The 24,189-nt window shown below is 33.3% G+C and overlaps 9 protein-coding genes across 9 annotated transcripts; 4 read left to right on the top strand and 5 right to left on the bottom strand.

The window, feature by feature from the left end:
* The first annotated feature begins 9 nt into the window (after positions 1 to 9).
* Positions 10 to 1,471, top strand: TpMuguga_04g00361 (uncharacterized protein). The gene is made up of 7 exons (XM_061305984.1): positions 10 to 179; positions 217 to 366; positions 407 to 537; positions 609 to 723; positions 756 to 1,112; positions 1,163 to 1,273; positions 1,305 to 1,471. The coding sequence occupies exons 1-7, from the start codon at positions 66 to 68 to the stop codon at positions 1,452 to 1,454; spliced, it is 1,128 nt and encodes a 375-aa protein (XP_061161151.1). The 5' UTR covers positions 10 to 65; the 3' UTR covers positions 1,455 to 1,471.
* Positions 1,450 to 3,043, bottom strand: MFAP1 (Splicing factor Prp19-binding domain protein). The gene is made up of 7 exons (XM_061305983.1): positions 2,897 to 3,043; positions 2,708 to 2,828; positions 2,554 to 2,642; positions 2,065 to 2,523; positions 1,959 to 2,033; positions 1,574 to 1,925; positions 1,450 to 1,541 (listed from the first exon to the last, which is right to left on the bottom strand). Exons 1-7 carry the CDS (start codon positions 3,023 to 3,025, stop codon positions 1,501 to 1,503), a joined length of 1,266 nt encoding a protein of 421 aa, XP_061161150.1. The 5' UTR covers positions 3,026 to 3,043; the 3' UTR covers positions 1,450 to 1,500.
* A 95-nt stretch (positions 3,044 to 3,138) lies between these two features.
* On the bottom strand, positions 3,139 to 6,620 carry TpMuguga_04g00359 (uncharacterized protein). Its single transcript, XM_061305982.1, has one exon. The coding sequence runs from the start codon at positions 6,387 to 6,389 to the stop codon at positions 3,240 to 3,242; it is 3,150 nt and encodes a 1,049-aa protein (XP_061161149.1). The 5' UTR covers positions 6,390 to 6,620; the 3' UTR covers positions 3,139 to 3,239.
* Positions 6,621 to 6,679: 59 nt separating this feature from the next.
* On the bottom strand, positions 6,680 to 7,548 carry snrpd3 (Small nuclear ribonucleoprotein Sm D3 domain protein). The gene is made up of 3 exons (XM_758900.2): positions 7,189 to 7,548; positions 7,024 to 7,104; positions 6,680 to 6,990 (listed from the first exon to the last, which is right to left on the bottom strand). The coding sequence occupies exons 1-3, from the start codon at positions 7,282 to 7,284 to the stop codon at positions 6,811 to 6,813; spliced, it is 357 nt and encodes a 118-aa protein (XP_763993.1). The 5' UTR covers positions 7,285 to 7,548; the 3' UTR covers positions 6,680 to 6,810.
* A 410-nt stretch (positions 7,549 to 7,958) lies between these two features.
* TpMuguga_04g00357 (RING-variant domain protein) lies at positions 7,959 to 9,894 on the top strand. Its single transcript, XM_758899.2, has 3 exons — positions 7,959 to 8,376; positions 8,457 to 9,151; positions 9,219 to 9,894. Exons 1-3 carry the CDS (start codon positions 8,229 to 8,231, stop codon positions 9,876 to 9,878), a joined length of 1,503 nt encoding a protein of 500 aa, XP_763992.2. The 5' UTR covers positions 7,959 to 8,228; the 3' UTR covers positions 9,879 to 9,894.
* Positions 9,895 to 9,927: 33 nt separating this feature from the next.
* On the bottom strand, positions 9,928 to 12,416 carry TpMuguga_04g02060 (uncharacterized protein). The gene is made up of 5 exons (XM_061306124.1): positions 10,987 to 12,416; positions 10,904 to 10,943; positions 10,450 to 10,863; positions 10,083 to 10,379; positions 9,928 to 10,051 (listed from the first exon to the last, which is right to left on the bottom strand). The coding sequence occupies exons 1-5, from the start codon at positions 12,289 to 12,291 to the stop codon at positions 9,966 to 9,968; spliced, it is 2,142 nt and encodes a 713-aa protein (XP_061161848.1). The 5' UTR covers positions 12,292 to 12,416; the 3' UTR covers positions 9,928 to 9,965.
* TpMuguga_04g00354 (putative integral membrane protein) lies at positions 12,401 to 18,880 on the bottom strand (the record flags this gene model as incomplete). The annotated part of the gene is made up of 2 exons (XM_758896.2): positions 12,401 to 13,518; positions 13,584 to 18,880. 2 exons carry the CDS (start codon positions 18,878 to 18,880, stop codon positions 12,417 to 12,419), a joined length of 6,399 nt encoding a protein of 2,132 aa, XP_763989.1. The 3' UTR covers positions 12,401 to 12,416.
* Positions 18,881 to 19,072: 192 nt separating this feature from the next.
* TpMuguga_04g00353 (uncharacterized protein) lies at positions 19,073 to 20,950 on the top strand. Its single transcript, XM_758895.2, has one exon. It carries the CDS (start codon positions 19,176 to 19,178, stop codon positions 20,607 to 20,609), a length of 1,434 nt encoding a protein of 477 aa, XP_763988.1. The 5' UTR covers positions 19,073 to 19,175; the 3' UTR covers positions 20,610 to 20,950.
* A 206-nt stretch (positions 20,951 to 21,156) lies between these two features.
* Positions 21,157 to 24,150, top strand: TpMuguga_04g00352 (putative integral membrane protein; the record flags this gene model as incomplete). Its single annotated transcript, XM_061305981.1, has 1 exon — positions 21,157 to 24,150. The coding sequence occupies one exon, from the start codon at positions 21,157 to 21,159 to the stop codon at positions 24,148 to 24,150; it is 2,994 nt and encodes a 997-aa protein (XP_061161148.1).
* Positions 24,151 to 24,189: the final 39 nt, after the last annotated feature.

Here is a 24,189-nt window from a genome sequence, read left to right as displayed (position 1 = left end):
CCCAATATCAAAAAATTTTCTTAACACATTAATTTTCTTTTTTTTCCAAACATGTGTAAAATACAATGGCTTCTCATGAGTCAGCCACTCTTAAAATAATGAGGCTGATAGAGCCTAATTTGGACACTAATTGTGCTGAGCTTTTGGATATTAACGACTGCATCGAGGCTATAGACCCTGTAAATTTACCATAAATTATTATAATTTGTATTTTAGAGTTATAAAGTCCCAGAAAACTCTACCAGTCATTTCCCAATCCTCAGGATTCCTTCCTACTCCAACGAGGTCCTGCTCGGCGAGACTTTACACATGACCTTCATTTTAGGAAACAACAGTAATACAAAGTTATCCTCCGTTTTTTTAAAGGTTTTGCCCCAAAAATTTATAATTTATCTAAAAATTTTAGGTTGAGATGGTTATGGAGCACGAAGAATTTGCTTCAACCTGTACTATATTTGAGAATTTAGAGCTTGAACCCAAATGCAAGCCATTAGAATCGCATTATTCATACCTTTTTGAAAAACTTTCCCACTATAGGTATTATCCCTTTCCATTTACTATACCTAAAACTAGTTATTCCACTAAAATAAGTTGATATATGGTTTTAGAATGACTTGTTTGGTTGAGTACTATACACCCAAAGGGCCTCACGTGCTTAAGAAGATGTTCATGTGGAATTGTATAGATCCAGTTAAGCTTTCCCACTCTCTAATTAAATTGCCTGTAATCCACCAATTAGAATAATATTAATCTAGGATGGCGTGAATCACGTGGAAACTAGAGTTAATAACAAGTCAAAAACGATTTTAGTTATAAAGGAGATAAAACTTGAGGATAGGGGATCAAAGGTCTTCTACCCTCCCCTGGTGGAGCTAAATAAGGATAACATTTGCCTCCTCAGGCCTGACGAAACAGCCTCGATTATTTTCCCTAATGTTGTGTTAAACTTTTCAAAGTCTGAAGCTCCCAATGGTGAGACCAATAAAGGCCTTTACCTGAACTTAAACTGGCATTCTTATACGAACACTTCTGGCACCAATGTTTACGAGGTTCATCTTCCACAAGACTCTGATTTATACTACAAAGTTGTGAACTTCCCCAAAAGCGTTAAGGTACCTCTCAAACTCACATACACTATAACTGTGAACAATCCATTAATTAGGTCAATGAACTTTTCAATACTAATATATACTTGAAAAACCTAACTAACGATCCCATATCAATATCAGTAAGTTTTACCAGCACAGAGGTTTTCTGTCTCCAGAATGAAAAGGTTTGTAACTTCACTGTTTAACCTATTTTAGACTCAGAGTATAAACTTAAATGACTCAGAAACTGTTTCTTTACCTCTGGTTCCACTCTCCACTGGACTTCACCGTCTTACTGGGATTGAAATACATTGTAACGAAAAGGTGTACAATGTAGAAAACTTGCAGATTTTAATTACAGAATAATTTTAAAATGATATTATAAATTAGTGTACAGTTTGTGTAGTAAATATTACTTCTTTTTGGAAGGCCTGTCAAAGACCTGTTTAGTTCCTGAAAATTATTTTAAAATTACCCAAAAATACCTGTAAGTTTGTATTTATCAGTTTTTGACCAGGCGTCGAATTGTGTAGTATCCACATCCTTCAAGTGAGTGTGTTTGACCTGGCCCTGTTTTCCATACAGGCCTCTTCTTACTCTCATAGGCTTGGGTAGTAATGACTTATCTACGCAGTCTTCTGCAGTTGGAGCATTAAAGTCTCTTGCATAGAGCGGTTCTGATTTATCCTGTAACTTATCCATGAAGAAAGCACCCCTGTGGTAGTACTTCTGGAGGAAACGTAGTTTACCCTTCTCAACCACAACTTTATCTACTTTCTGGTTATCCAGCTCGCGCTCCTCATCAGTCATACTACGCCGCAACTTAACTTCCTCCTCCTACATTATGATGTAGTATTTTAAAAATCTTACCAATTTTTTGAATTTTTCCCTTTCCTCCTTATCCCTTAGAATTCTTTTAAGCTCCCGGATTTTCCAAAGCTCATACTAAACACAATTATTAAACGGCGTAAATTACCTCTTTCTCGTCGAACGTGTCAGTATCATCTATGAGTTCATCCTCAGGTTCAGGCTCTTCCTCAAGTTCCTGGACCTTTTGTATTACCATCTCCTTAGTGTCCTTTTTACGCTCCATTAGTCTTTTTTTCTCATTTTCCCTCCTTAAAACCTCCTCTTTCCTAAGTTGCTCCTTCTCAGATTCTGTTTTCCTACTACCCTTGGGAACAAAAACTGGTTTTGAGAGAACGTCCAGGTCCTCAGGTCCAGCTTCATCTTCCTGGTATTCAGACTCTTCTGAACTGTCACTTTCCGACTCCTCCACCTCCTCTTCGACAGTTTTAGGAGCTGACTCCTCTTCCCGCTTACGATACTCTAGAGCAAGTTTCCTAAGAGTACTTCTATCGAGTTTTTTCTCAGTTAGTTGGGAATCACCGTCAGGGACTGATGTGGGCAGTTTATCATCATTTGTTTTATCATCCTAAGAATTTTATTTTATTTTCTAAAGTACCTTTGGTTGTGTTGACTCATATACAGTGATGGTTTCAACCTGGGCTTTCCTTCTTCTAATTCTATCTGACACATCCCGAGGTTCTTCAACTAAAAATCACATATAAAAATGGAATCAAGGGATAATTAACATAATTTAACACAAATTTACTTACTCCCTGTTATTTTATATCTATTTAATCTGCGATCCGGTTCATTATCTGCCAAAATTTGAGGTTCCTCCTCATGCGATGAATCATCTGAGAAGCTATCCTCCTCAACTGCAAAATCTGGAGCCTACAAAATAATAAAATTACTGAATTTATAAATAAATTTATTTATTATAAAATATCAATAAAAAATACCTTTCCTGGCCAATATCTTTTAGCCTTTTCTGGCTGAGACTGTATTCTTTTCTTTAATATATGTTTTGGTGTTGGAGGAGGCTTATTCGACTCATCTCCGAGTACTTTAAATAGTTCCAAAGCACTCATATATTAAAATTAAAATTCATTACCTGAAAATTAAAGTTATGATGATAACCGCCTTACATACATTCGGCTACTAATCACATATCTCAACACATTAATATTCTAATTATTTAATATTAAATTTTTAAAAAATTAAACAAAATTAAGGAATTTATAGGAATCTCAACTAGGACTTGACGAGTCGACTCCATACACATGTATACCAGTACTACAGTGTTCAAAAGGTGTTAACTCTTGAGGTTAGTATGTTAGCAGCAGTTTTTGGCAGCAGTGTATGTTTCAGGTGATTTGGGAAAATCAGGTTAAAGTTCTTTATGGAGTACTTGTTCTTATTGAGTAGAGATGCAAGATGTGAAACAACAGCCAGGCATCTTACGTAGTCGTTGTTGCACCCGAAAACAGATTCCTTCGTATTGAAATTTGCAGATGAGTAACTTCCAAAACTACTTGGTTGGCACTGAAAATCTGACTGTATTACATGACTATTACACTGATTGACCTTGTAACAGCACTTGAGTGAAGCTGGCATATGGAGTGTGTGTACACTAAACTGGTTACACAGTGACAATATGCTAGATAGTCCATTCAAAATCGGCTGTATTTTATTCATATGCTTTAGAATAACTTCAGTATCCTCTGCGTACTCTATGGCAGTAATATCGTCGTTAATCGTTGTATCACAGCACACCAAGTGAAACACTAGATTGACTGTCATCTTGTCCCTTGTTCCTATAACCAAATTGGTGTGTTGAGTTGTGAAAAAATCCCCTAATTTGCCCCTAAAACCTTTCATAAAACTACCAAATTCAGAAGTGTTTCCATTATTCATATTAAACTCATCCATCACCATAGAACCAGACTTCATATGATTTCTGTTCATATTAAATATTATTTTACTAATTTGCTTAGAGTATGAGGGATATATAAGTTCAACCTTGTTGTTAACCAATTTTGAGAAGTTAATGAATGTTTCATGGCTTTGGAAGGTGTTCTCGTGTATAGGCAGTATTAGGCAGTTGAGTTTAAAATTATTAAACAGATAAAATCCTGGAAACAAATCCCTTTCAATCTCTATATCTATGCAGTTACTTTTCATTATCTTGTTATTATTATTGTTGAAAAGCCTTATTAGCCAGTCATTTTCCTCATCCTTATCCTTTCTGTTATTCCTATCTGCTCTACCGTTAATATGATTAGAACTCATACTTCCAGTTCTCTGCAACTCATTCTCCTTATCTCCATCATCTTCCGGGCTATAAATATACTTGATTGGTATATAATTATTATAGTCTAGCAGTACGTTAAATGGAACAGTTTGTGTGTTTATAAGACCTGAGGAATCATATCGAATGGTCTGGGGTATGTTATTATTCCTCTTCAACAAGAAATTACGTATGTTCCGCTCATTTACTCTGTTGAACATGTTAAGCCTATTAACCCAGACCTTCTCCTCCAATGTTAGGTACTCAACATACTCTGATTCTGTGGAGCGTGAAGTCAACAAATCAGTTCCCAAACCCAAATCATCACAATTAGTTGGATAGTTGAAGGTTTGACTAGAGCTTAGCGGCAGTTGGTGCTTGATCAATTTGGGATACCAGGTAAAAGAGGGAAGCTGTAAGAGTATAAACTTATCTATTTCTTCACTTAAAACTTGATTTAAGTTGTTGTATGAGTAATAAATTGTGTTCAGAATCTCCTCATCCTCCTTTTGGTTTTTATCCTCCCGGTCACTCTTGATGAGTGTATCCTTATCCCTGAGTGGGTCCTTAAACATGTACATATCACTTGAATAATTGTGTGTTGTTGAGTTAAAAAGTTCCTTTAACGTTCCTTGTGTAAAAACTACGAGCTTTCTAGATTCACCAAAAGAACACCTTACCATGTCTATAAGCTCCAAATTAGTTCTACCCAACACCATTACCAAGTTTAACTTGTAAAACCACCACTTATAATCACTAGAATCCTCCCTTGACGAATCTCTCCCCTCTCTATAACTATCCTTTTCCTTATAGTTGAGGTTAGCTGCACTACTATCTGTTGTTGATGAAGATATGAGCTGAAACATCCCATCCTGTATATTGTTACACACTAGTGCGTTTAAGTAAGCTTCATAATATACTGGTAGTTTCTTGATTATTTTGACAAATTTAGGTATTAATCTGTTAGTCAAGTCAATTATTCTTCTAACATAACTTTCTGCCTTCTCCTCGCTCATGTTCTTAGACGCGTAATATCTCTTCAGGTAATCCAGGATATCCTCACCTGGCTCAGGCTCTAATTGAGAACTCACAGAATCGCCTTTAACAAAATCCACATCATTACAGGCAGAGCTGGTTTTATCAGTAACTTCTCCCGTTGCAAGGTCAGATTTTTCTAAACTCTGTTTACTACTATTGTATAGTATAAAGTGTACGAGGTTGTAGTAGTTGTTAGTTGGGTACAGGTGTTTCAACTGCTTAATTATCCCAATTATATATCTGCGGAACTTATTGTAAACAATTATCCTCATTTTACACAGTTTCGTATCCCACATTTCGCACAGAAAGTCAATATCACTCCTATCACTGAAAGTCGTGGTAGTACTTGAGGGTGTATTGATTGGAGTGTAGTCAAAGTGGTCAAATGGACTATTAAGAGGACTAAATACGTTACTCGGCTGCATAACCTTACTACTTATACTACTGTTAGACCCAGAAGATTTATGTGTATTACTTAGTTTAAGGTGTAAAATTTTAATAGACTTATATTTTATGTAGTTAAGCTTCATTTCCATCCTATCCAGTAACAAATATGTTGTATAAATCGAACTGTTTGCATCCCTGAATATGTTTATAAAGTCAATCCACTTCTTAAGGTTTGAAATTTGGTTCAATACTTCACTGTCTTCGAGTAACTCATTTTGTTCCAAAGAATCTGAATATGTTTTAAGGTTACTGTACAGAAAACTTATTCCGAAACCTAGTGATTCAAATCTGTTTAATTCGTCTAAAACGCTTACAAACCATTCCAATGAGCCCCAAAAGAAATCATCAAACTCCTCCTCCACATACTCATAGTCATCTTCAAATTCTTCTCCTTCATCCTGGCTCTGTCCCAATGTACAATTCAAATCATCATTATTTTCAAAATCATGACAAGGTTGAGAATTCCTTGAATTAAACAACGCCTTCGAGAACAATTCGCAAAACTTGCCGTAATTTTCAGGGGTTATCCCCTTCAAAAATGATTCTGATAACTCAGAATTTACTTTTCCATCATTCTTAGGAGAAGAATTAGAACTATCATTCGATAATTTAAGTTTTGATAAATCTTCTAGAGTTGAATCCTTCAAATTGCCATTGTTAGAATGGAGAGCATCATACATTTTGAAAAAATAAGTTTTCCTTATTCATTTGGATTATTTTTATCCATTTTATGCGATAAAGTTAAAAAAATATGAAGTCGTAGAGGAGATTGCACATGTTTTAAAATTATTAAATAAATTTAAAACAATGTACAAACATTCACAAGATTAAAATAAATTATGAATTTAAAAATGTGATAATATTTTATAAATCTATATAATCGTAATTCACGACTACTAATACAATAAAAATAAGATGTTACACAGTGATTTTACGACAACACATTGGAATGAGGTTAATAAATATATAATTAGGATGTGAAAAATATTATTTTATTTTAGAGCGATTGTTATCCTTGAAGAATCACGGTGAAGTATATTAAATGATTTCGTTATAGGAATCTTAAACCAAATATGGAAAGATAAGGAATACAAAAGTCGTTTACATTTTACCCATTACTGGCATAGGGACGTTTGGCGGAACTCCTGGCCTCATAGGCATTCCCATCTGTGGTACGCCTTGCTTCGATTTATCCTTAGGGTTCCCCTTAAACATTGGAGCGTGCCTGAGCATATCTGGGAAGATCATAAACTGAATCTGTGCTCCTCTGAGGTACACTTGCTAAAAACGAATATTATTTTATTTAAAACTAACCTCAAGTGCTATGGTTCTCCCATCTTTCATGGTCATAACTACACCTTCCAACAAGCAGTTCATATTATCTTCGACATTTGTCTATAATTATCATTAATAACATTATTTACTGAATTATATAATCTGTTAACAACTAGAACTGTTAGTTGATTAGGATGAACTTACTAGGGTTCCGCGATATAAGTTAGAATTTTGAAGCTCAACTGTTACGACATGGCCTATGCCTTCATACAGTAGCTTAATAGGAGCTCCGATACTCATTGTAAAAGACCCAATGTTATTGGAATTATTAATCAATGAAATTAATTTAAACCTATTAAAACTCGAGGATAAACAGATGTGGAAGGATAAATAAGGTATACTGGTTAACAAATGTTGGAATCCGTATAACAAGATATAATAAAATAAATTATTTTTACAGAAGTATTAAATTATAATAAAACTTGAAAACATATCGATTATTTAAATAAATACAAATACAGATGGGGGTGAAAGGGATTGAAAACCAAAATGATCTAACAAAACCCTCAGTTAAACCACAGATGTAAATTTTTATATATAGATATAAATATATAATGAATCACTAATAATTGAGGTGTTTTATTGAACTGTGTAGTGGTTTAAGGTCAAAACGCAATTGGGATAAAATCTAGTAAAAATTTGTGATTGGAAATAAATAAGGGGAAATCAAATAAATAATTACTATTTCAATTAGCGTTTAATTATGGAATTTCACTTTCGTTTTCACAAATTTGTTTTAACATGCCCTTACACTAAAAATTGATGTCGAGTGAAATATCTCGAAATAAAAATAGAATCGTATAGATTTAATAGAACATATAATAACAACACTGTTTTTAATAAAATAGGTAACTTAATGTTGGTGAAATTCAGTATTGGGTGTGTCCTTATTAATACTCAGTACGCCTGTTTTATTTTTCTAAATTTTATTAATTTTTTATTGTATTTCATTTTTCAGTAAATTTCCCTAAAATTAATTTTAAGTTTATTGCAGATTTTGGACTTTTTATTTTTTAATTTGAAGTTGTTATTTTTGTCTTTTGGAATTTGGGCATTTTAATATTATTTTAGTTCCTGGCTAGTCTTAACTGAAGTATCCACTTTATAAAATATTTTTTTTCAAAGTTTGATCCTGGTCAAGAAATTTTCTATCTTTATAATGTACAGCAACTGGACTTTCTGATATGTCATTTGACAAGAGCATTTCTTTAAAGTTTCCACACGATTTAACCGTTAGGTGGCTTACTTACATCAATGAGTCCACGGGCCTTTTGGATTTCGAACATAAAAATTTTAATCGCCACCAATTAAACATTAGAAAGGGCTTCTACTGTATGTTCCGCTTGTTTAGTTACATAATTATATTTTTTCAATCTTATTAGTAATTTTATGCATAATATAATATTTTTTAGCTTCTGATTTGTATTTGGTATCTGAAGGCGCACTATGTCGAATTTTTCCTGGAAAAGATAAAACCCTTTCGTACCTGCAGTCGAACAACTCGACCAGCGTTATGGTCAAGATCTCCTGCGAGGAAGGAAAGGTCTTTGTATCCTCACCAGACCCATCAGTATTTAACGTAGAAAAGGACATACTCAGACTAATAAGTGACAAGGCGTGTAAAAGGATTTTTGGACATTTTAAAGCTGCCTCATCACTGCCAATAGCACTTAATGAAGGTGACGAAATCAGATTAGGGAGAGCAAAACTGACAGTAAGGCATCTAGCCTACAACTCGAGTCTTCCACTTTCATACCTTCACGATTTAATATCTGACGAACCTGAAACGAATCCTTCCGAAAATGACCCTGACGATTTAAACTCGGCCAGAACCAACCTAACAGTTTGTGTGGTTGACGAAAATGCAAATAATTTGAAAAGTGAAACAGATAGTACTAACAACAACAGATCAGCGGTTAGCAACGCTGATTCGACATCAGAAGTAATGCCGATTAGCATAAAGGACGACCCTTTGGTATCTTTACGCAATACAGACGTTGATTTAAACTCCTCACTTAACAAGGACTCTAAAAAGTTTAAAGATGGAGACAACCCCTCATATTATGATATTTTAACCACAAGAACTAACCTAACATCCGATTCAATTGTATGTTTTTAATCTTCTACATAACCTAAATAATAACCTTTTTTCATTAACTAATTTAATTTTTTAGACTAAAGTCACCGAGAACTTGGAAAACACTTGTCGTATTTGCTTGTGCAATGACGATGGAAGCGGGCCTCTGATAACACCCTGTAAGTGCAAAGGATCACTGACATACGTACACCTTTCCTGTATAAGGTCCTGGATCAAAGGGCGCTTAAACTGCTACGCCGAAGGTGCACCAAACACCAGCTTTTTCTGGCAAAAACTCACTTGTGAGTTATGTGGCACACTTTACCCAACTAAAATCAGCATAGACAACAAGGAACACGACTTTGTTGACATAGAGCAACCACAGCCGCCATACCTGGTGTTAGAACCAGAAAATGTAACTGAGAAGGGATACTTCATCGTATCATTATCTAACAACCCTGCCATAATCGGCAGAGGCCATTTATCTGACATAAGATTAACTGATATTTCTGTGAGCAGGCACCACTCGACACTTTTGTTTCAGAACGACCGCTTCATAATAAAGGATACAAGGTCAAAGTTTGGCACTTTAATTAACTCCAGCAGGGACACTGGCTTTAAGACTCAGCTTTATCATAATAACCCCGTTTTGCTCAAAATCGGCAACGGGATCCTTTGCATCAGCATTAAGAAATCATTTAGGCCGTTTTTCTGCTTAAATTCGTACCCACAGCAGACAAACACATTTTCACTTTAATGTAATATAAAATATACTCGTTTATTATAAATTTATTCATTGGGTTAGTATAAAATATGTTTAGTACATGGATTACCACATTTAATGCTAAAGTTGAGACTGAATTACTTTAATTTGGTCATTTATGTCAAGATTGATCCAAACGTCCTCAAGAATTCTTACAAGGTTATAACCTGAAAACATATTTAATTGGTATACGTATACCTTTGTTTGAAAGGAACAGTTCCTTTAACCTTAAATCAGCAATTGGAGATTGATTAAACATGTTTGAAGAGTTGTATATTATGACGGCATATCTGATCCCACCAGTTTTAGTAAAAGTAACATCAACCATAAAATTATCGTGGTTGGAGTCAAAAAGTACATGCTGAACTTCAGGAATAAGTTCTACCACCTTGCTTACAACTTCACTGGTTTTATTCCTGTCTTGAGAGTCCCAAAAGTACTTAGAAATGTGGTTGCACAGCCTAGTTAACTCCTTTGTTTCAGGGGTTATTTTCACTAAAAATATATTAATATTTATAAAGTTTAAAATTTTATTAAACAAGTATTAAATTTTAGTTAAACATACGTTGGATTAGGATTTTGATTACTGGATAAAGAAGGTAACATCTCTTCTCATCGATGATAAGGTCGAACTTGTTTATAATAGTCTCCAAGCAAGTTGTCCAGAACTTATGGTCATAAAACTTCATTGCCAGGTATGACCATAAAACTTTAGTGAATTCGTGGATTGGAAACTGATGCATTCTCTGGAAAATGGTATAAATAAATGCGTTAAACAGTGATTGCTTTCCAGAAATCCTGGCGTATGAGTAGACCACCCTGGTTATGCAATCAGCTGGAAGGTCCTCAACATAGTTCATCAAACCCTCCTGAATGCATTGGTGTAGTACACTAGAGCCACATAGATGCTTAGAGTATGAATAAGCCAACATTGACAAATCCAAGCCATTGAATTGCATTATGTTAGATACTATATCATCTAAAATATTATTATAGTGATTCGTAATCATGAAAGATACCTTGAATAGTGTTTAGAAATCTAGGCTCAGAACCTGGAACCTACAAATCAAATTATTAAAATACAATATAATAGTTATAATACCGATTTTAAAGATAGTCCATATGCAGATAATGAGATGTTCTTTGTAGTTAATTGATCTGATAGTGTAATTGCAGCGTCCTCAAGATATTTGTGGAACTGGTTATCAGTGATGTTTGAATTACTATAACACCAAATAAGCATAGTTAGTCTATTGGGACCTATATCCTCTAAATTGGAGCCTAAAAAGTCCTTGACTTTGGGTAGGAATAAATCGACACTGTTGAACTTGTTGGAAACCCACAGTAAATCCATAACATCGTCTAAGCTCAGCTCATTTAAATGGGCAACCAAACATCTAGAGAATAGATACTCAAAAAGATCCTTAGAAATACATTTTTGGTTGTTTGCATATGATGATAAAAACTTAATGAAGTCCCTTTCTGTAAAAGTTGAAAGTTGAGATTGGGCTTGTTCACAATCAGACTTAGTTATATATTCCAAGTATTCAGAAAAACAACTTAAGAAGATGCTGGAACACTTGGAGGAGTTTGACATTAGATGAAACAAGAGCATTTTCTGAGAATTATTGAAAAAATAAATTTTCTTGAAAAGCTCGGAAATGAACATTTTTACAAAGTCTACGTTCTCAGACCTTCTAACAATAACCATTGCAGTTCTAATCAGGTTAGTTTCATCCATTTTATATATGTTTGTCGCTATCTTATCTTCAGAAAATGATAAAATTACCTTGGAGTGGTACCCCTTTATAAGCTCACACATCCTATTTAGGTATAATATGTGTTCAACAGTCAATGTATCCAATTTGTTTACAAGCCTAATAAAAATCTCAGAAACCCTAGGATCAAGTCTCTTGATATTAACAGTTCTGAAGGTGTTTAGTGATACTGAACAGAAATCAGATGGAGGGAAGTAGTCTACCTTATCAGTAGAATCAAAGGTGGTTGTGAAATCTGGAATAGGAATATTCTCTTCAAAATCCTTGCTTTTAGAGCTTCTAATGATAGAATTGATTTGAATAACCTTGGCTAGAAGATTTAGGAGTTCATTTGGAGTTAATTTACGTTTATTTTGAGAAAAAATATTACAAACTTCAGAAACTTTCTCACATAAATCCAATTTCGATCTAAAATCTAAGCCATCATCATTATTTGAAGGTTTCTCATCAGGTTCCAGATAGTTGTTGAAACGATCAAAGATATGTGTTAGTTCAGGATCATTTTGGGATGATATTTTACTATCAAAAGTGGAGAATTTAGCATTTTTTAACCCTAGTGATACATAGAAGCTTTTGTTTAAAAGAATCCTCCTTAAATTGGCACTTAAGTTGATGATTCCTCTACACATTTATATTTACATGAATATCCTAATAATCAGGACCGTATTCTAACTTTAAACAATATTATGTACACATTTTATTTAAAACATATTTTAAATTTAAAAATAACAAATAACATAAGTTTACAATAAAATTAAACTGGTTTATTTATGGCTTCATTGAATGCAGAGGCTGCCTTTTGATTTGTCGTGATTCTTTGATTAAGAACCCATTCGTCACTAATTTTCACGGTTCTTCCTGATGGAAGAGTGATATCCTGGGATTTTGTGAGAAGTGAAGGGTCTTCTGGTATCATGTAGAGAAGTCTATTACAGGCGTCGACAAAAATTTCAGAGAGTTTATTTGTTATTTCAACGGGTTTAAGGTAAAGTTTAAGGTTCAAGAGGTAAAACAAATCCTTTAGGATTCTAAGATCTAGAGTTGCGGAGTTAGAGTTATATTCGCTAGAGATACTTGAGTGATGAAACACGCCCTTTGCTTCCAGATATTGGTACACATCATCCTTCCCAGAATTAGACGTTATAAGTTTCCACAGTATCTTGGACATATACGTAGAATGGTTTGGCTTGTTTTTGACAATTTTTTGGGATTTTGCAATTTCTATAAGGTCTTCAATCTTTAGAACTTGGGACATTGTTGATACAGATAACACGTGAGGACAGGAGTATACGAGCAACATGAAACAGTAACATAGAGAATTGATAATGACATTTTGTGTGTAGTTTAATGTGGAGAACAGCAACGAGTTTGTCTTATCTTGAGGTAATTCCTTAAATTTCTTATTCAACTTAGCTAACATTTCAATCATCACCACAATCAGCCTGTGTATATCTTCCAGTTTTTCTAATTTTTCTAAACCTGAGAATATCCAGGCTCCAACGGCTTTTTTAAAGCTTTTCACCTTTGATTTTGCTTTTACTTGGTCCACACTAACATCGGAACAGTTTAGATAATATTCGTTAAAAGCCATTGTATGTTCATCCTGCACAAGCTTAGAACTTTGAACCTCCTGGCACACCATATTAATTAGTATGTTTGAGGTGTTTGTGACTATCTTCTTACAGGATTTCGTGAATGTTATTTCAAAGTTCATTGCAAATCTTGAGTAATCATCGGGTAAAACGATGTTTTTAACCATCTCTTCAAGGTGGTCAAGCAATTTGTCAATATCTCCCACATTGTGGTAGTAAATCGCCAACTTGTAACACACCAAACATACGATGTCACGATCAACACTAAAATAATTGTTAACAAAAAATCCTAACTAAATATATAATTCAATTAATCTGTACTATGGTACCTGTTTTTGATTTTGTTATAAAACAAAACTATATCCTCCATTACTTTATTCCTGTCAATGTTGTTGTGTTTACATAGAAATTCCACCTGTGTTCCCCATTGGTAGTACCTCGAATATGACAAATTATCCTTGAATTTCCGTTCTTTAAAGAGAGAATTGTGCTCAGACGAGAACGAATATGGTGCAGCTAGGTAGTAAAACTTTGGCATTATGTAACATAACCTCATCCTTGAGCAGTGTAGTTTGTAGTATGATATTATCAGCTCATCGTCCATGTTCCCAGAGTCATATAATCTCTCAAATACTTCATTCAACTGATCCATCGACATTTCACCATTTTCAACTTCTGATTCCTCAATCTCATCATTTTCATCGTCTTCTACGGAAACTCTAGTATTATCCAAAGATTTGTTACGGACCAGCATCTCGAGGTAAGTCTTGTAAATATATAATATTTTGGTGTACATTGAAATCCAAAGTTCACTTGTAGTGGGCACGTTCTTTGTTATTCTCTCAAGTATCTTAATCTGGAAATACAGCAGGTAGGCATAGTTTGTGTTGTGGTAAACCTTGGTACAGGGCATAAATGACACGAAATCATCAATACTATTCAAGGGCCGAGAATAATAATCAACTTCAACAGATGAATCTATATTTTTCATAAGTAGAGCGTAATCTTGGAACAAAAGAGCGGCTGGTATTAGCTCTCCCCTCTTCAATAGATACAGTAACAATGATATCCTTATAAAATAAAACAGATTTATCCTATTGGTTAACTTAAAACTGTAAGTCCCAGGAATTTCCACATCACTTTTTTTATACTCAGTACAATCATACTCGTTGTAGAACAACAATCTCTTGTCAGAAAAGTTTGATGTGTTAGTTGAGAGTTTCGAGTACCTAACTATTGCAATATACAGGAGGTATAACAGTTGCTTAACAATTTCCATGTGGTCAAGCCTGCAAACGTGGGAAACTTTTGAACTACTAACAGTCATAAGCTTGGAATTAATGACATTAAAGGCTGAAATAGTTTCATGAAATGAGTATCTGGAATGAAATGGTTTAACATCCACAATTGATAAAAACAGCTCGAATTTTACAATGATTGAGAGAAATAAGACATCATAGCTTTTTGGAAGCACCACACTAGCCATGTTCAGAACTTCCAACCGTTCAACTAAGTGTTCTGGTGAATAACTTTCAATATCAAATGTGACCACATTATCAATGTTAGTATATGTTTTAAGTTTCTTGAGGTACATCATTTTGTGTGTGTTCATACACTCATATTCCGGTGCGCTTAAATATATTTGTTCTACTTGAGAGTAGTAATCAAACATTTTATCTGATTTTAAAAAATTCTCAATCTTGCTTGTATAATTCACATATTCCACCAATCTTGGGTCCAAACCACTCTCAGGTCCCAAATTCGAACTAAGAGTTTCTAGTCCAGATTCATCACCACCATCTGTATTGGAAGTCTTTAGAGGTTCAGATAAAACTTCTAAGTTTACTTTACTAGATTCCTGTAACTGGTTTTCAAGGTCTTCTTTAGGAATTTCTGTTTCTTGATTATTTATACTTTCAAAACTGCTTTTGTTACTAACTACATTAGGAGTCTTAGTGGTGTGAATTATTAGTGGGTTTGGATACAATTTGAAGAATGGCGTTTTATCCTGAAGTGGTATGGAAATCTGGTCAAATATGGCTTTAAAGGAGTCAAGGGTGTTGTCAAAGATCTCGAACTTTTTAAAATATATGAACATAAGAGCAGTTACTGGAGATGTGATTTCCCTGGCTATATTAGTTATGCACTTACTGAACATTTCATTTATCAAGTGAGTAACATCTTTATTAAACAATAAACTCCTTTCTCTGAAATTCACAAAAAATTCTTCAAACTCATTTTCATTGGATTTGTAATCAGCCTTATATGTCTTACTTCTTACAATGTTTTGGTACAATTTGGTGAATATGCTTGTATATTCATCGTTCAGCAAATGATTAGGGCTTTCAACAATTTGCAAATCCGTCTTGAAATTACTTAAAACATCAAAATTAAACAGGTCTGTGAACTTGTTCAAGATGGTGGTGTACAGGTTCAGGTTTATATTAGAGGGTGAATCTGAGAACTCCAATCCGTTAGAACTTACTAATAGATAATCCCCAAGCTTAGTTGGTATAAGTGTCGTTTCTATATTAATATCATTTTCTCTAAATAACGAGTCAATCTGTAATAGTGAGTCCAGAATATTATTAAATGTGTAATAGTAGTCCATTATATTCCCACTTATAACGTTACAGATATCAGAATCATCACTTGCTTCACTAAAAGATGAGCCTTGTGACGGACTCAAATCTAAATTTTCATTCAATACTTGTAGAAAACAGGGGAATTCTATTTTAACCACATCAGAAACATCTTCATTACAGTTATTTATTGGTGAATAGAGTTTAATATAGAAAAATGATGACAGAATAATGACCGTTGTTTGTGAAAAAGTAAGGAATAAGTAGTATATTGTTTTTGAGTCCTGGTTTGTATAATCTGACATTAGATAATTAACCAGGTAGTAGATTATAAACACTACGTTGGTATATATCCTTGAAATTGTATTATTCAACACTAAACTGAACCCATCCAACAATTCCACTTGCTTCAAACAATTAACGAAAACATTGATTTTATCAGTCATCCCACATGTACCCGTTTCATTTGAACATGTTGTAGGTGAAAGTACATATGAACACTTGTAGTAGTATAGCTTGTTGATTATTACTAACAGTGTTGAAGACAGTGTTATCAAAAACTGATGACTGAATGACACGTTATTTAGTATGTTGAACTTATCATTAATCTGTATGTTTGTTATGTTTTTATGGAGGCTGAAAGATATCACTGACAAAATATCACCAAGAAAAAGAAGAAATTTATTAGTCCATTTCGGGAGTGTTTCATTCACAGATATCAAGCATGCTATTTCAACCAGAAATTCCCGCAACTCAGTTAAGAAGTGTTTATCACAATTCATGTCCAGGTACTTATCATGTATCATAGTCACTTCACTAATTTTATCATCTACCACTCCAATACCTTGATTATAATAATATAAACACCTAACCGCTGAAATGTCCACATGTTTAGAAAGGATTATGAAGAACTTTTTAATAAATTTGTCCAAAAGCCCTTCAAGGTTAGTTTCATTTAATGAATAATTAGACATACTATTCAAAAGCCTATTAATGTACCCTTTTAGTTTTCCATTCCTTGTCATAATTTTCTTTTTCCTCTCACACATATTAATATTTAAACCCAAATTTCTGCCTTCATACTGCATTATATAGTTATATTGTTTAATTAATTTACATATGTAATCGTTTATCTCCAGCCTTTTTGGGGATATCCTCTTAGTATGAAAATAAAGCAGATGAATCTTTTTAAAAAAGTCCCTCTTTGACAGTTTATACATATGGAATAAACATGTGTTGTAAGCCGAATTAACAACCTCCATCTCCTTACTATAACCATTTCTGTTGTTATTGTCATTTTTACTCTGTGCAGATTTGATGTTTTTATACAGTGTAAACAATATTCTTATCGAGTATCTCTCATTTATTCTCTTAAATTTCTGGACATAGTAGTTACTACTTGAAAAAAAATTATTATATCTGAACAGAGTGTTAAAAAGAACATCTTGTACAACATGAGAACTATTATTATTATCATACTGTTTTTCGCCTTTATTTCTATCATTATAAATCCGTTCAACCAGCACTTTGTTTATATTTGTATAAAGATAGGATATTAAAAGTTGATATTCCTTGTAATTGTTTCCAACATGTTGATTTTTTAACAGAAACTCGAGAAGGTTCAGTGAAAATGACATTACTGATGCCTTATTTGTCTTAAAATTAAGGAAAAAATTTACCAACAAATATAAGCTACTCTTCTCTGAGAAAGTTAATTTTCCTTTAAATCCTATGTTCATCATTATATCCAAGTTATATTGGCTTTCAGAGTATTTTAGGAACCTTGCAATATCACTTGGGTATATTGTTCCCACAGCATCCTCACCTTCTTCCTCATCATTCCTAACTATTCCATGTGAACTACTTATTGAATTTAGTGCATTATTAAAATCGTTCAGGTAGAAGAAGTTACAAACAGATGTCCAGTAATTTTTTAAATATATTGACTTTGCTGAGACTCCTTCTACTGCTATTACTCTTCTTTTTACATCTCTCTGCCCCTGTCTACTTTGTCTGGCTCTTTTAGATTCAGGAGTAAGATCAGATTCTGTCCTTACAGTTTTATTTTCATCGATATCCACACTTAAATATACGTATTTATTCATCCAGTCACACTGTGTTTTTTCAAGATTTACATAAAACTCCAATAATTGTTGTAAAATGTCCTTCACTGACCCTCCATTTATCATCAACTCAAGGTCATCTTCTAGCAAATTAATTGTTATCTCATAAACCAAATCAACTCTTTCATCTTGAAAACTGTCAAGGGGTTTGTTTTCAAGCTCTTTCACAAAAGACTCTGATTCATTCAATTGATTTTCAACCGAGGTAAGACAATTTTGGGATTTAGTTGCAGAGGAAAGACTCGCAACCTTGTTAAACAAAATTAAATTCTTATTCTTAATACGTATGTTAGATTTATTGATGTAGAGGTTAACTTTATCCAGTAAGTTGAAGTATGATACATATTCCTCCAGCTCCCAAAACACTTGACATAGTAAGAGATTATTTTTAATAACAAAATTAAAATTATCTTTGTCACAAGTCTGCTTTTCTGCATTATTTACACTATGAGGGCATGATAAAATTAAGTTTAAAAGATGTTTTACAGTATATAACAGGTTTTTGTTTTTAGTTTTTTCATACTTAAGATATAGGCATCTTACCAACAAACTGAGTGATTTAGGACTAATACCAAGTTTATTTAAGTAACATAAAGCCTTTTCATGATCGGCGTTTAATATACAAAGTTTAGATAAGTATTTTAAGGTCTTCTTTTCAGTGTTTGAGTCCTTCAATAAAACTGAATTTTCCACAACTTTTGTTAATGTTTTAAAGGATTTAGAGTAGTTGTAAGACTTATATTCAGAAATCCCCCTTCTAAAATCATCCTCAAGCAGTTTAAAATCGTTTACAGTGGGCACATTATCACTTGGCTGTTCAGCAGCAACCGGATTGTCTATGTTGTTAGAAGATACAGAACCATTTGAATTTGTATTGATATTTGAACAAACAATAGCCTCATTTATCTTATCAGTTAACATAATACTTAAATATTATACAATGTTGAAATGACATTTTTTGAAATTTATTAAATTTAGTATTAAATACAAATAAAAAAGATAACATTATAAAATACCGGTAAAACTTAATAATATTTAAAAAAATTAATTAAAAAACATAAAATACAATAATAAACAAATAAATGTGTATTTCGGAGAAAACTTGGATTCGTAAGCATTTTTATAGTGAGAATCTAGCACTCAAAGAAAGAAATAAAACAAAGATTTATATTTTCACTAGTCATTGCAGTTTCTTATAAATTATTTATTACTTTAAATGGCAGTAAGTGGGAAGGGCTCAAATTTTAATGAAGCTCTCGATAGATTTTTGGAAAACTCAACGATGTGTGATAGCAATGCAGTCAAGGATTTGAAGCATTCCTTGGAATCTTCCTCAAATGTTTCTCCACTATACGTTGGAATTAATGTAAAACATTCAGTTAACGAAACATTTGATTATATTAAACTATTTAATAAGCTAAATAATGACTATTTGGAACTATTTCTCCCTTTTCTCGAGAAATCTGGATTCCATGATCAACATTTTTCAGTTACAAAAAACCTAACATCAACATCCAGTTTAAATGACTGTAAACAAGTTCAAAATGTAAATAATGGAAAACCCCTCAATAATGAACACACTGTTAAAGTTCTGAGTGTGTTAGGGGACTCTGAAGAGATAGTCTTACAGGACCACTTTCACATAACTCTATTTTTTCTGGGAGTGGATAAGAAAACTCCGGACATGATACAGCAGGATGTTGAAAAGGTTTCTAAATACCTAAAAGATAGGAGTTCTGACTTCAAACAAATGTTAAACACTCTTACGTTACACGAATTTTCAGTTTGCCTGATGTATAGACACCTGTACAAGATGCCCCTTCCTTTTGAAACATCAGAATTTCCTGAATTCAGTGAGGAGAATGCAGAGCTTGGGACTATGAGGTATCTTGTTTTAGTTCCTGGAGTTGTTTTTTTCGCAATAGTTGAACTCAAGAAACCTCTATTTGCAATTCCGCCTAAAGACTTTGAGGCTAAACCTGAACACCTTAAATCATTATCATCTGATCCTTCACATGTTCCATATGACCTTGAAGAATTATTTAAAAAATTAAAGGAAACTGTTTTAATTGAAAACTTTCACTCTACACACATTACTCTTGGGACATCAAAGACCTACAAAGCAGTAATTTCTAACCAAATATGTCAATCACTAGCACACTTTCTAGATAACTATGATACGAGTAATGTTAGTCTACATTCAGACCTGAAATATGGATCAAATACACTCAAAAGTCATTCGTGTTCTGGTCTTTCCCCAACAAATGAGGATCTTAAAAAACATTTAAAGGTGTTCAACAGTGGACCATGTAAATATGATAATTTGAAAGAGGTTTTCCTAAGTTCTGTTCCTTATCTACTGGACAGTTTTTGTGGATCTAATGAAGACTTTAACGAGACTGTAGTATTGAAAGATGATCCCCAATTTCCCAATAATGCAAAACAGTTAAGACAAGAATCAAAGGATGTATATTCCAAAACATGTCTTTATGTATCAGATGATTACAAATGGTTTTACTTCAACAACCTTCCAGCCACTCACACTCTTCATTCAGAATCGAGTCATGAAACCTATGACTGGTTTGTGGACGTTTATGTTGTGTCATTTGATAAGCAAGTATCTGGAAACATTCACTTTAATCAAAGATGACCAACGCATTCACCAGGTTAATACACATTTTAACAAAAATCATACCACTTAGATAATACCCTCAAGTAACCTAAGGAGTGATTAACCCAATGAACAGCGATTTTTGTAACTTTAACAACATTGTGTTTTTGATTCTTCACATTTCCTAATAGTCTCACCAACACGGCCATGGATGTATCTACTAGTATGAGATTCATTTACACATCTTAAAGGAATTTAACAGAGTACTACGAAACAACATAATGAGGGGAATAACACCATAACGGAATTTACATCATCCAAGTTAAATTGATGTAAAGTATGGGGAATACAATATCTAATTTTGTACTTTAATCATTAATTTTGTCTAAATATGAATACCTGTTTGTTATGATTTATTTTTGTATTATAAAAACAATGGTCCATGGCATATTTGCAGTATAGTGATTTTGTATATTTTGATTACTCATGATAATTTTGGTGTAAGATTGTTATCCATGACAGCTATAATGTATTTTAAAAAGGTACATTGGTTTTAATATGGGATATGTAACTGAGTACATATAATATGACCACCAGCCAAAGAACTGATTGTTCCTCGGTAGGAGGACCTGGATCTGGATCTCACGTATCCGTTAAATATGAGCAGTCAACACCATTTAATTTTGGCAAATTTGGGATTCTTGTAATCTTTTGTGTTATACTGGCATTATCATCTAGTACATATCATAATTGGCCTGCCATTGAAAGGAGTTTGGTAAATGACAAGGTGTTTCAGAATTTGTGTAATGAGAATGAGATACGAGAATCCATTCCTGAGACTTATGTCTGTGAAAAACAAAGAGATGCAATAGGTAATCTATCACTAAAGATATTCCTGTTCGAGTTTATCGCATACTCCATTGGCGGTCCATTGGTTGATATTGTTGGCGTGTACATCGTTATGGTTACGGGTTTTGCTTTTGGATTTTCCGGATTCATATTGTTGTACTTTTATCATGATATCAATTTTATTGTAAAGCTTAGTTTTTGTTTTTGGGGGATGTTTGGAGGATTAATCATTATAACAGCCATTCACTTTGCTAGGATGTTTCCTCAAGCCAAGAGCCTGGCTGATGGAATGATGATATTCTTTGAAAACTTCGCATCCGTAATACCTCTGATAATTTATAAACTGGATAAATATTTTGGGATAACTTATTATCAAGGTTACGGGTCTTATATAATTTGGGGAATAGTACCTTCATTTCTACTGGGTATTACATATATTCCCATGAGAATTATTTCAGAAAACTATAAGGACTCCAAAGACAATAAATTTTTTGAAGTTGAATTTAAATGTTTACCTGGAAAGTTACAATCATGGCGGTTGTGGGCAAATTTGGTTGTATTTTCAATTCCAGTAACATCCGCCATGTTTTACAGGAAAACATTCTCTGCATACTTCCTTAACAATCCTGAATTACAGAAAGTATTTCCATTCATCTTGTTGTTTGTATTTGTTCCCATACCATTCATATCCGCTCTTGACCAGTTTATAAGTGTTCACCTCACATCTGCATTCTTATATATAGTTTACATACTGGCCTTTCTATGTTTTTTCTATAAAACCGAAACACATGGTATTATTTCGATGGTATTATTCTGTATCGCGCATTCTGCTGAGCACCAGATCATGCATTACATAACTGACAACCATAAGGAGAATGAGTCAACATTAATGGGTATATCATATTCTGTTGTATTCGTTGTAGGTTTCGTATCCCAATATATTTTTGATTGTATCTACAATTTATCCCCAAAAGCTGCATTGTACACTATCATCTCACTCCTTTTTGTTGCAACAATCTTTTCTGTGACCTTTCATTTTGTCGACAACACTAATAGTCAAGACCCGCCCGTTCAAGATAATAACTCGCAGGGTAAATATTCTCTCAGAATTAGTAGTCTGAGGGTAATATATGTTATTTTCTGGTTAATTCCTTTTATTTGTTTATCTATGGTACTTTCCTATAAGTCTTTTGTGAAAGCTGAAGCTCCTAAATGGAAAACTTGCATATGTAACATGGTGGATTACCATAGCCAGAAGTTCCTTACAACCGGAATAGTTTTCTATTCATTTTCATTTTATTATGTTTGCATTGTATTCACCGTTATTGCTACAATTTTTAGGGTTTGTAAATCAGTCACATTCGGGTATGATAGGTCTAGGTTCATGTGGCTTTTCATATTCTTGACATGTTTCTTCATAGTTCCACAAGTTATGACTGCCTTTCATTTTTACATTGGCCAGAAAAGTCAACTAAGAATCTTGAAGATTGTCATAATTTTGCTTATTTGTAAACTCTCATTGTTTTTACTATCCAACATCAAACCTTCCAGAACTATCATCCACTTATTCTCGATATTATTAGTTCTTTATGGCTATACTTTCTTCCTTTTCTTTTACATGATCGCTTATTATAATTTCCAAATCGCATACGTGGAACGGTTTTACATGACAAGTATGTTACACTGGGGAGGAATGCTCACACTTTTTTTGTTGCTCAGATTTTTCTATCTACAAGTCTCAGAATATAGTTTTGGTTATTACACACTATGGGCATTTAACACAGTTTATTCTTCATTCTTTTCAATTCAATTATTTTATTATTTCCCATACGAGATGGATGTATCATTTGGCAATTGTTACCTCCCTTTTCCTCCGTTTATAAAGTTTCACCTTCTAAAAAATATTAAACCAAAGTCATTCTGTATTAGTCTTTTCAATGTAGCATTAACCATATCTAATTTAGCAATTTTGATTAGTTTTGAGTTTCGTTGGACTTTTATTGTTGTATTCTTTTGGTGTGGATTAAATGGTATGGCGTCGTTTATATGTTCATTTCGTATCAGAGATAAATATAAAGAATATCATTCTATTATGATTGATTATTTTATTTTACCCTTAATGTGTGTCTCATTAGCTCTGTTAGTGACACTATTGTTATGTAATGTGTTTATTCCTTACTCCAAATTTATTAACAGCAGGTTCGTTTATGTAATCGTTATTTGTAGCTTTTGTATTTTGTCATCTTACTCAAACGTCTCCTGGTTTTATACTCAGTACGAGTTACAAAGTTGTTGTTGTCAGGACAACCAATGTAAATGTCAAACAGAAAAAATTTGTTGTTGCTGTTGTAATAAATGCATTTGTTGTTTGTGCTGTAAATGTTGTCTTTGCGAACAACCACCCACACAATGTAGGTGTCAATCTCATTCCAATTCTCCATCAGGTACTTGTTGTTGCAATGACAATAAATGTAAATGTTGCAACGGTTCTCAATGTTCTTGCTACGATAATTTTTGCAACTGCTGCATAAACTGCCAAAAGTGTGTTTGTATGTGTTTGAAGAGGAGTATAAATGAAAAGGATATAATTTTTCGTTTTTTTGAGATTACTTTTACTGATGTAGATAATAATTTCCTATCATTCTATCGTGGAAACAATGTTGGATGGTTGTTGTTCATAATTTATCTAGGATTTTCAAAGGACCAAAATGTATATAATTCACTTAAATAATAGCTAATTTTAAAGTATCTTGTACATAATTAAATATTT

Source organism: Theileria parva (assembly GCF_000165365.1).
Source record: "Theileria parva strain Muguga chromosome 4 map unlocalized ctg_529, whole genome shotgun sequence".
In the NCBI taxonomy this organism is placed as follows: domain Eukaryota; phylum Apicomplexa; class Aconoidasida; order Piroplasmida; family Theileriidae; genus Theileria; species Theileria parva.
Note: the sequence above shows the minus strand (reverse complement) of the source record. Positions and strands in the feature narration are given on the sequence as shown.

Excerpts from the sequence above, each read along its gene's own strand:
- TpMuguga_04g00361 (XM_061305984.1), top strand. The coding sequence starts at position 66 with ATGGCTTCTCATGAGTCAGCCACTCTTAAAATAATGAGGCTGATAGAG. Across the intron at positions 180-216 it reads GCATCGAGGCTATAGACCCT|AGTTATAAAGTCCCAGAAAA; the intron begins GTAAATTTACCA and ends TTTGTATTTTAG. Across the intron at positions 538-608 it reads GAAAAACTTTCCCACTATAG|AATGACTTGTTTGGTTGAGT; the intron begins GTATTATCCCTT and ends ATATGGTTTTAG.
- MFAP1 (XM_061305983.1), bottom strand. The coding sequence starts at position 3,025 with ATGAGTGCTTTGGAACTATTTAAAGTACTCGGAGATGAGTCGAATAAG. Across the intron at positions 2,643-2,707 it reads TAGATATAAAATAACAGGGA|TTGAAGAACCTCGGGATGTG; the intron begins GTAAGTAAATTT and ends TGTGATTTTTAG. Across the intron at positions 1,926-1,958 it reads GGGAAAAATTCAAAAAATTG|GAGGAGGAAGTTAAGTTGCG; the intron begins GTAAGATTTTTA and ends ATCATAATGTAG.
- TpMuguga_04g00359 (XM_061305982.1), bottom strand. The coding sequence starts at position 6,389 with ATGTATGATGCTCTCCATTCTAACAATGGCAATTTGAAGGATTCAACT.
- snrpd3 (XM_758900.2), bottom strand. The coding sequence starts at position 7,284 with ATGAGTATCGGAGCTCCTATTAAGCTACTGTATGAAGGCATAGGCCAT. Across the intron at positions 7,105-7,188 it reads ACTTATATCGCGGAACCCTA|ACAAATGTCGAAGATAATAT; the intron begins GTAAGTTCATCC and ends TGATAATTATAG. Across the intron at positions 6,991-7,023 it reads GGAGAACCATAGCACTTGAG|CAAGTGTACCTCAGAGGAGC; the intron begins GTTAGTTTTAAA and ends ATTCGTTTTTAG.
- TpMuguga_04g00357 (XM_758899.2), top strand. The coding sequence starts at position 8,229 with ATGTCATTTGACAAGAGCATTTCTTTAAAGTTTCCACACGATTTAACC. Across the intron at positions 8,377-8,456 it reads CATTAGAAAGGGCTTCTACT|CTTCTGATTTGTATTTGGTA; the intron begins GTATGTTCCGCT and ends AATATTTTTTAG. Across the intron at positions 9,152-9,218 it reads ACCTAACATCCGATTCAATT|ACTAAAGTCACCGAGAACTT; the intron begins GTATGTTTTTAA and ends TTAATTTTTTAG.
- TpMuguga_04g02060 (XM_061306124.1), bottom strand. The coding sequence starts at position 12,291 with ATGTGTAGAGGAATCATCAACTTAAGTGCCAATTTAAGGAGGATTCTT. Across the intron at positions 10,380-10,449 it reads AATCAAAATCCTAATCCAAC|TGAAAATAACCCCTGAAACA; the intron begins GTATGTTTAACT and ends ATATATTTTTAG. Across the intron at positions 10,052-10,082 it reads ACTGTTCCTTTCAAACAAAG|GTTATAACCTTGTAAGAATT; the intron begins GTATACGTATAC and ends ATATGTTTTCAG.
- TpMuguga_04g00353 (XM_758895.2), top strand. The coding sequence starts at position 19,176 with ATGGCAGTAAGTGGGAAGGGCTCAAATTTTAATGAAGCTCTCGATAGA.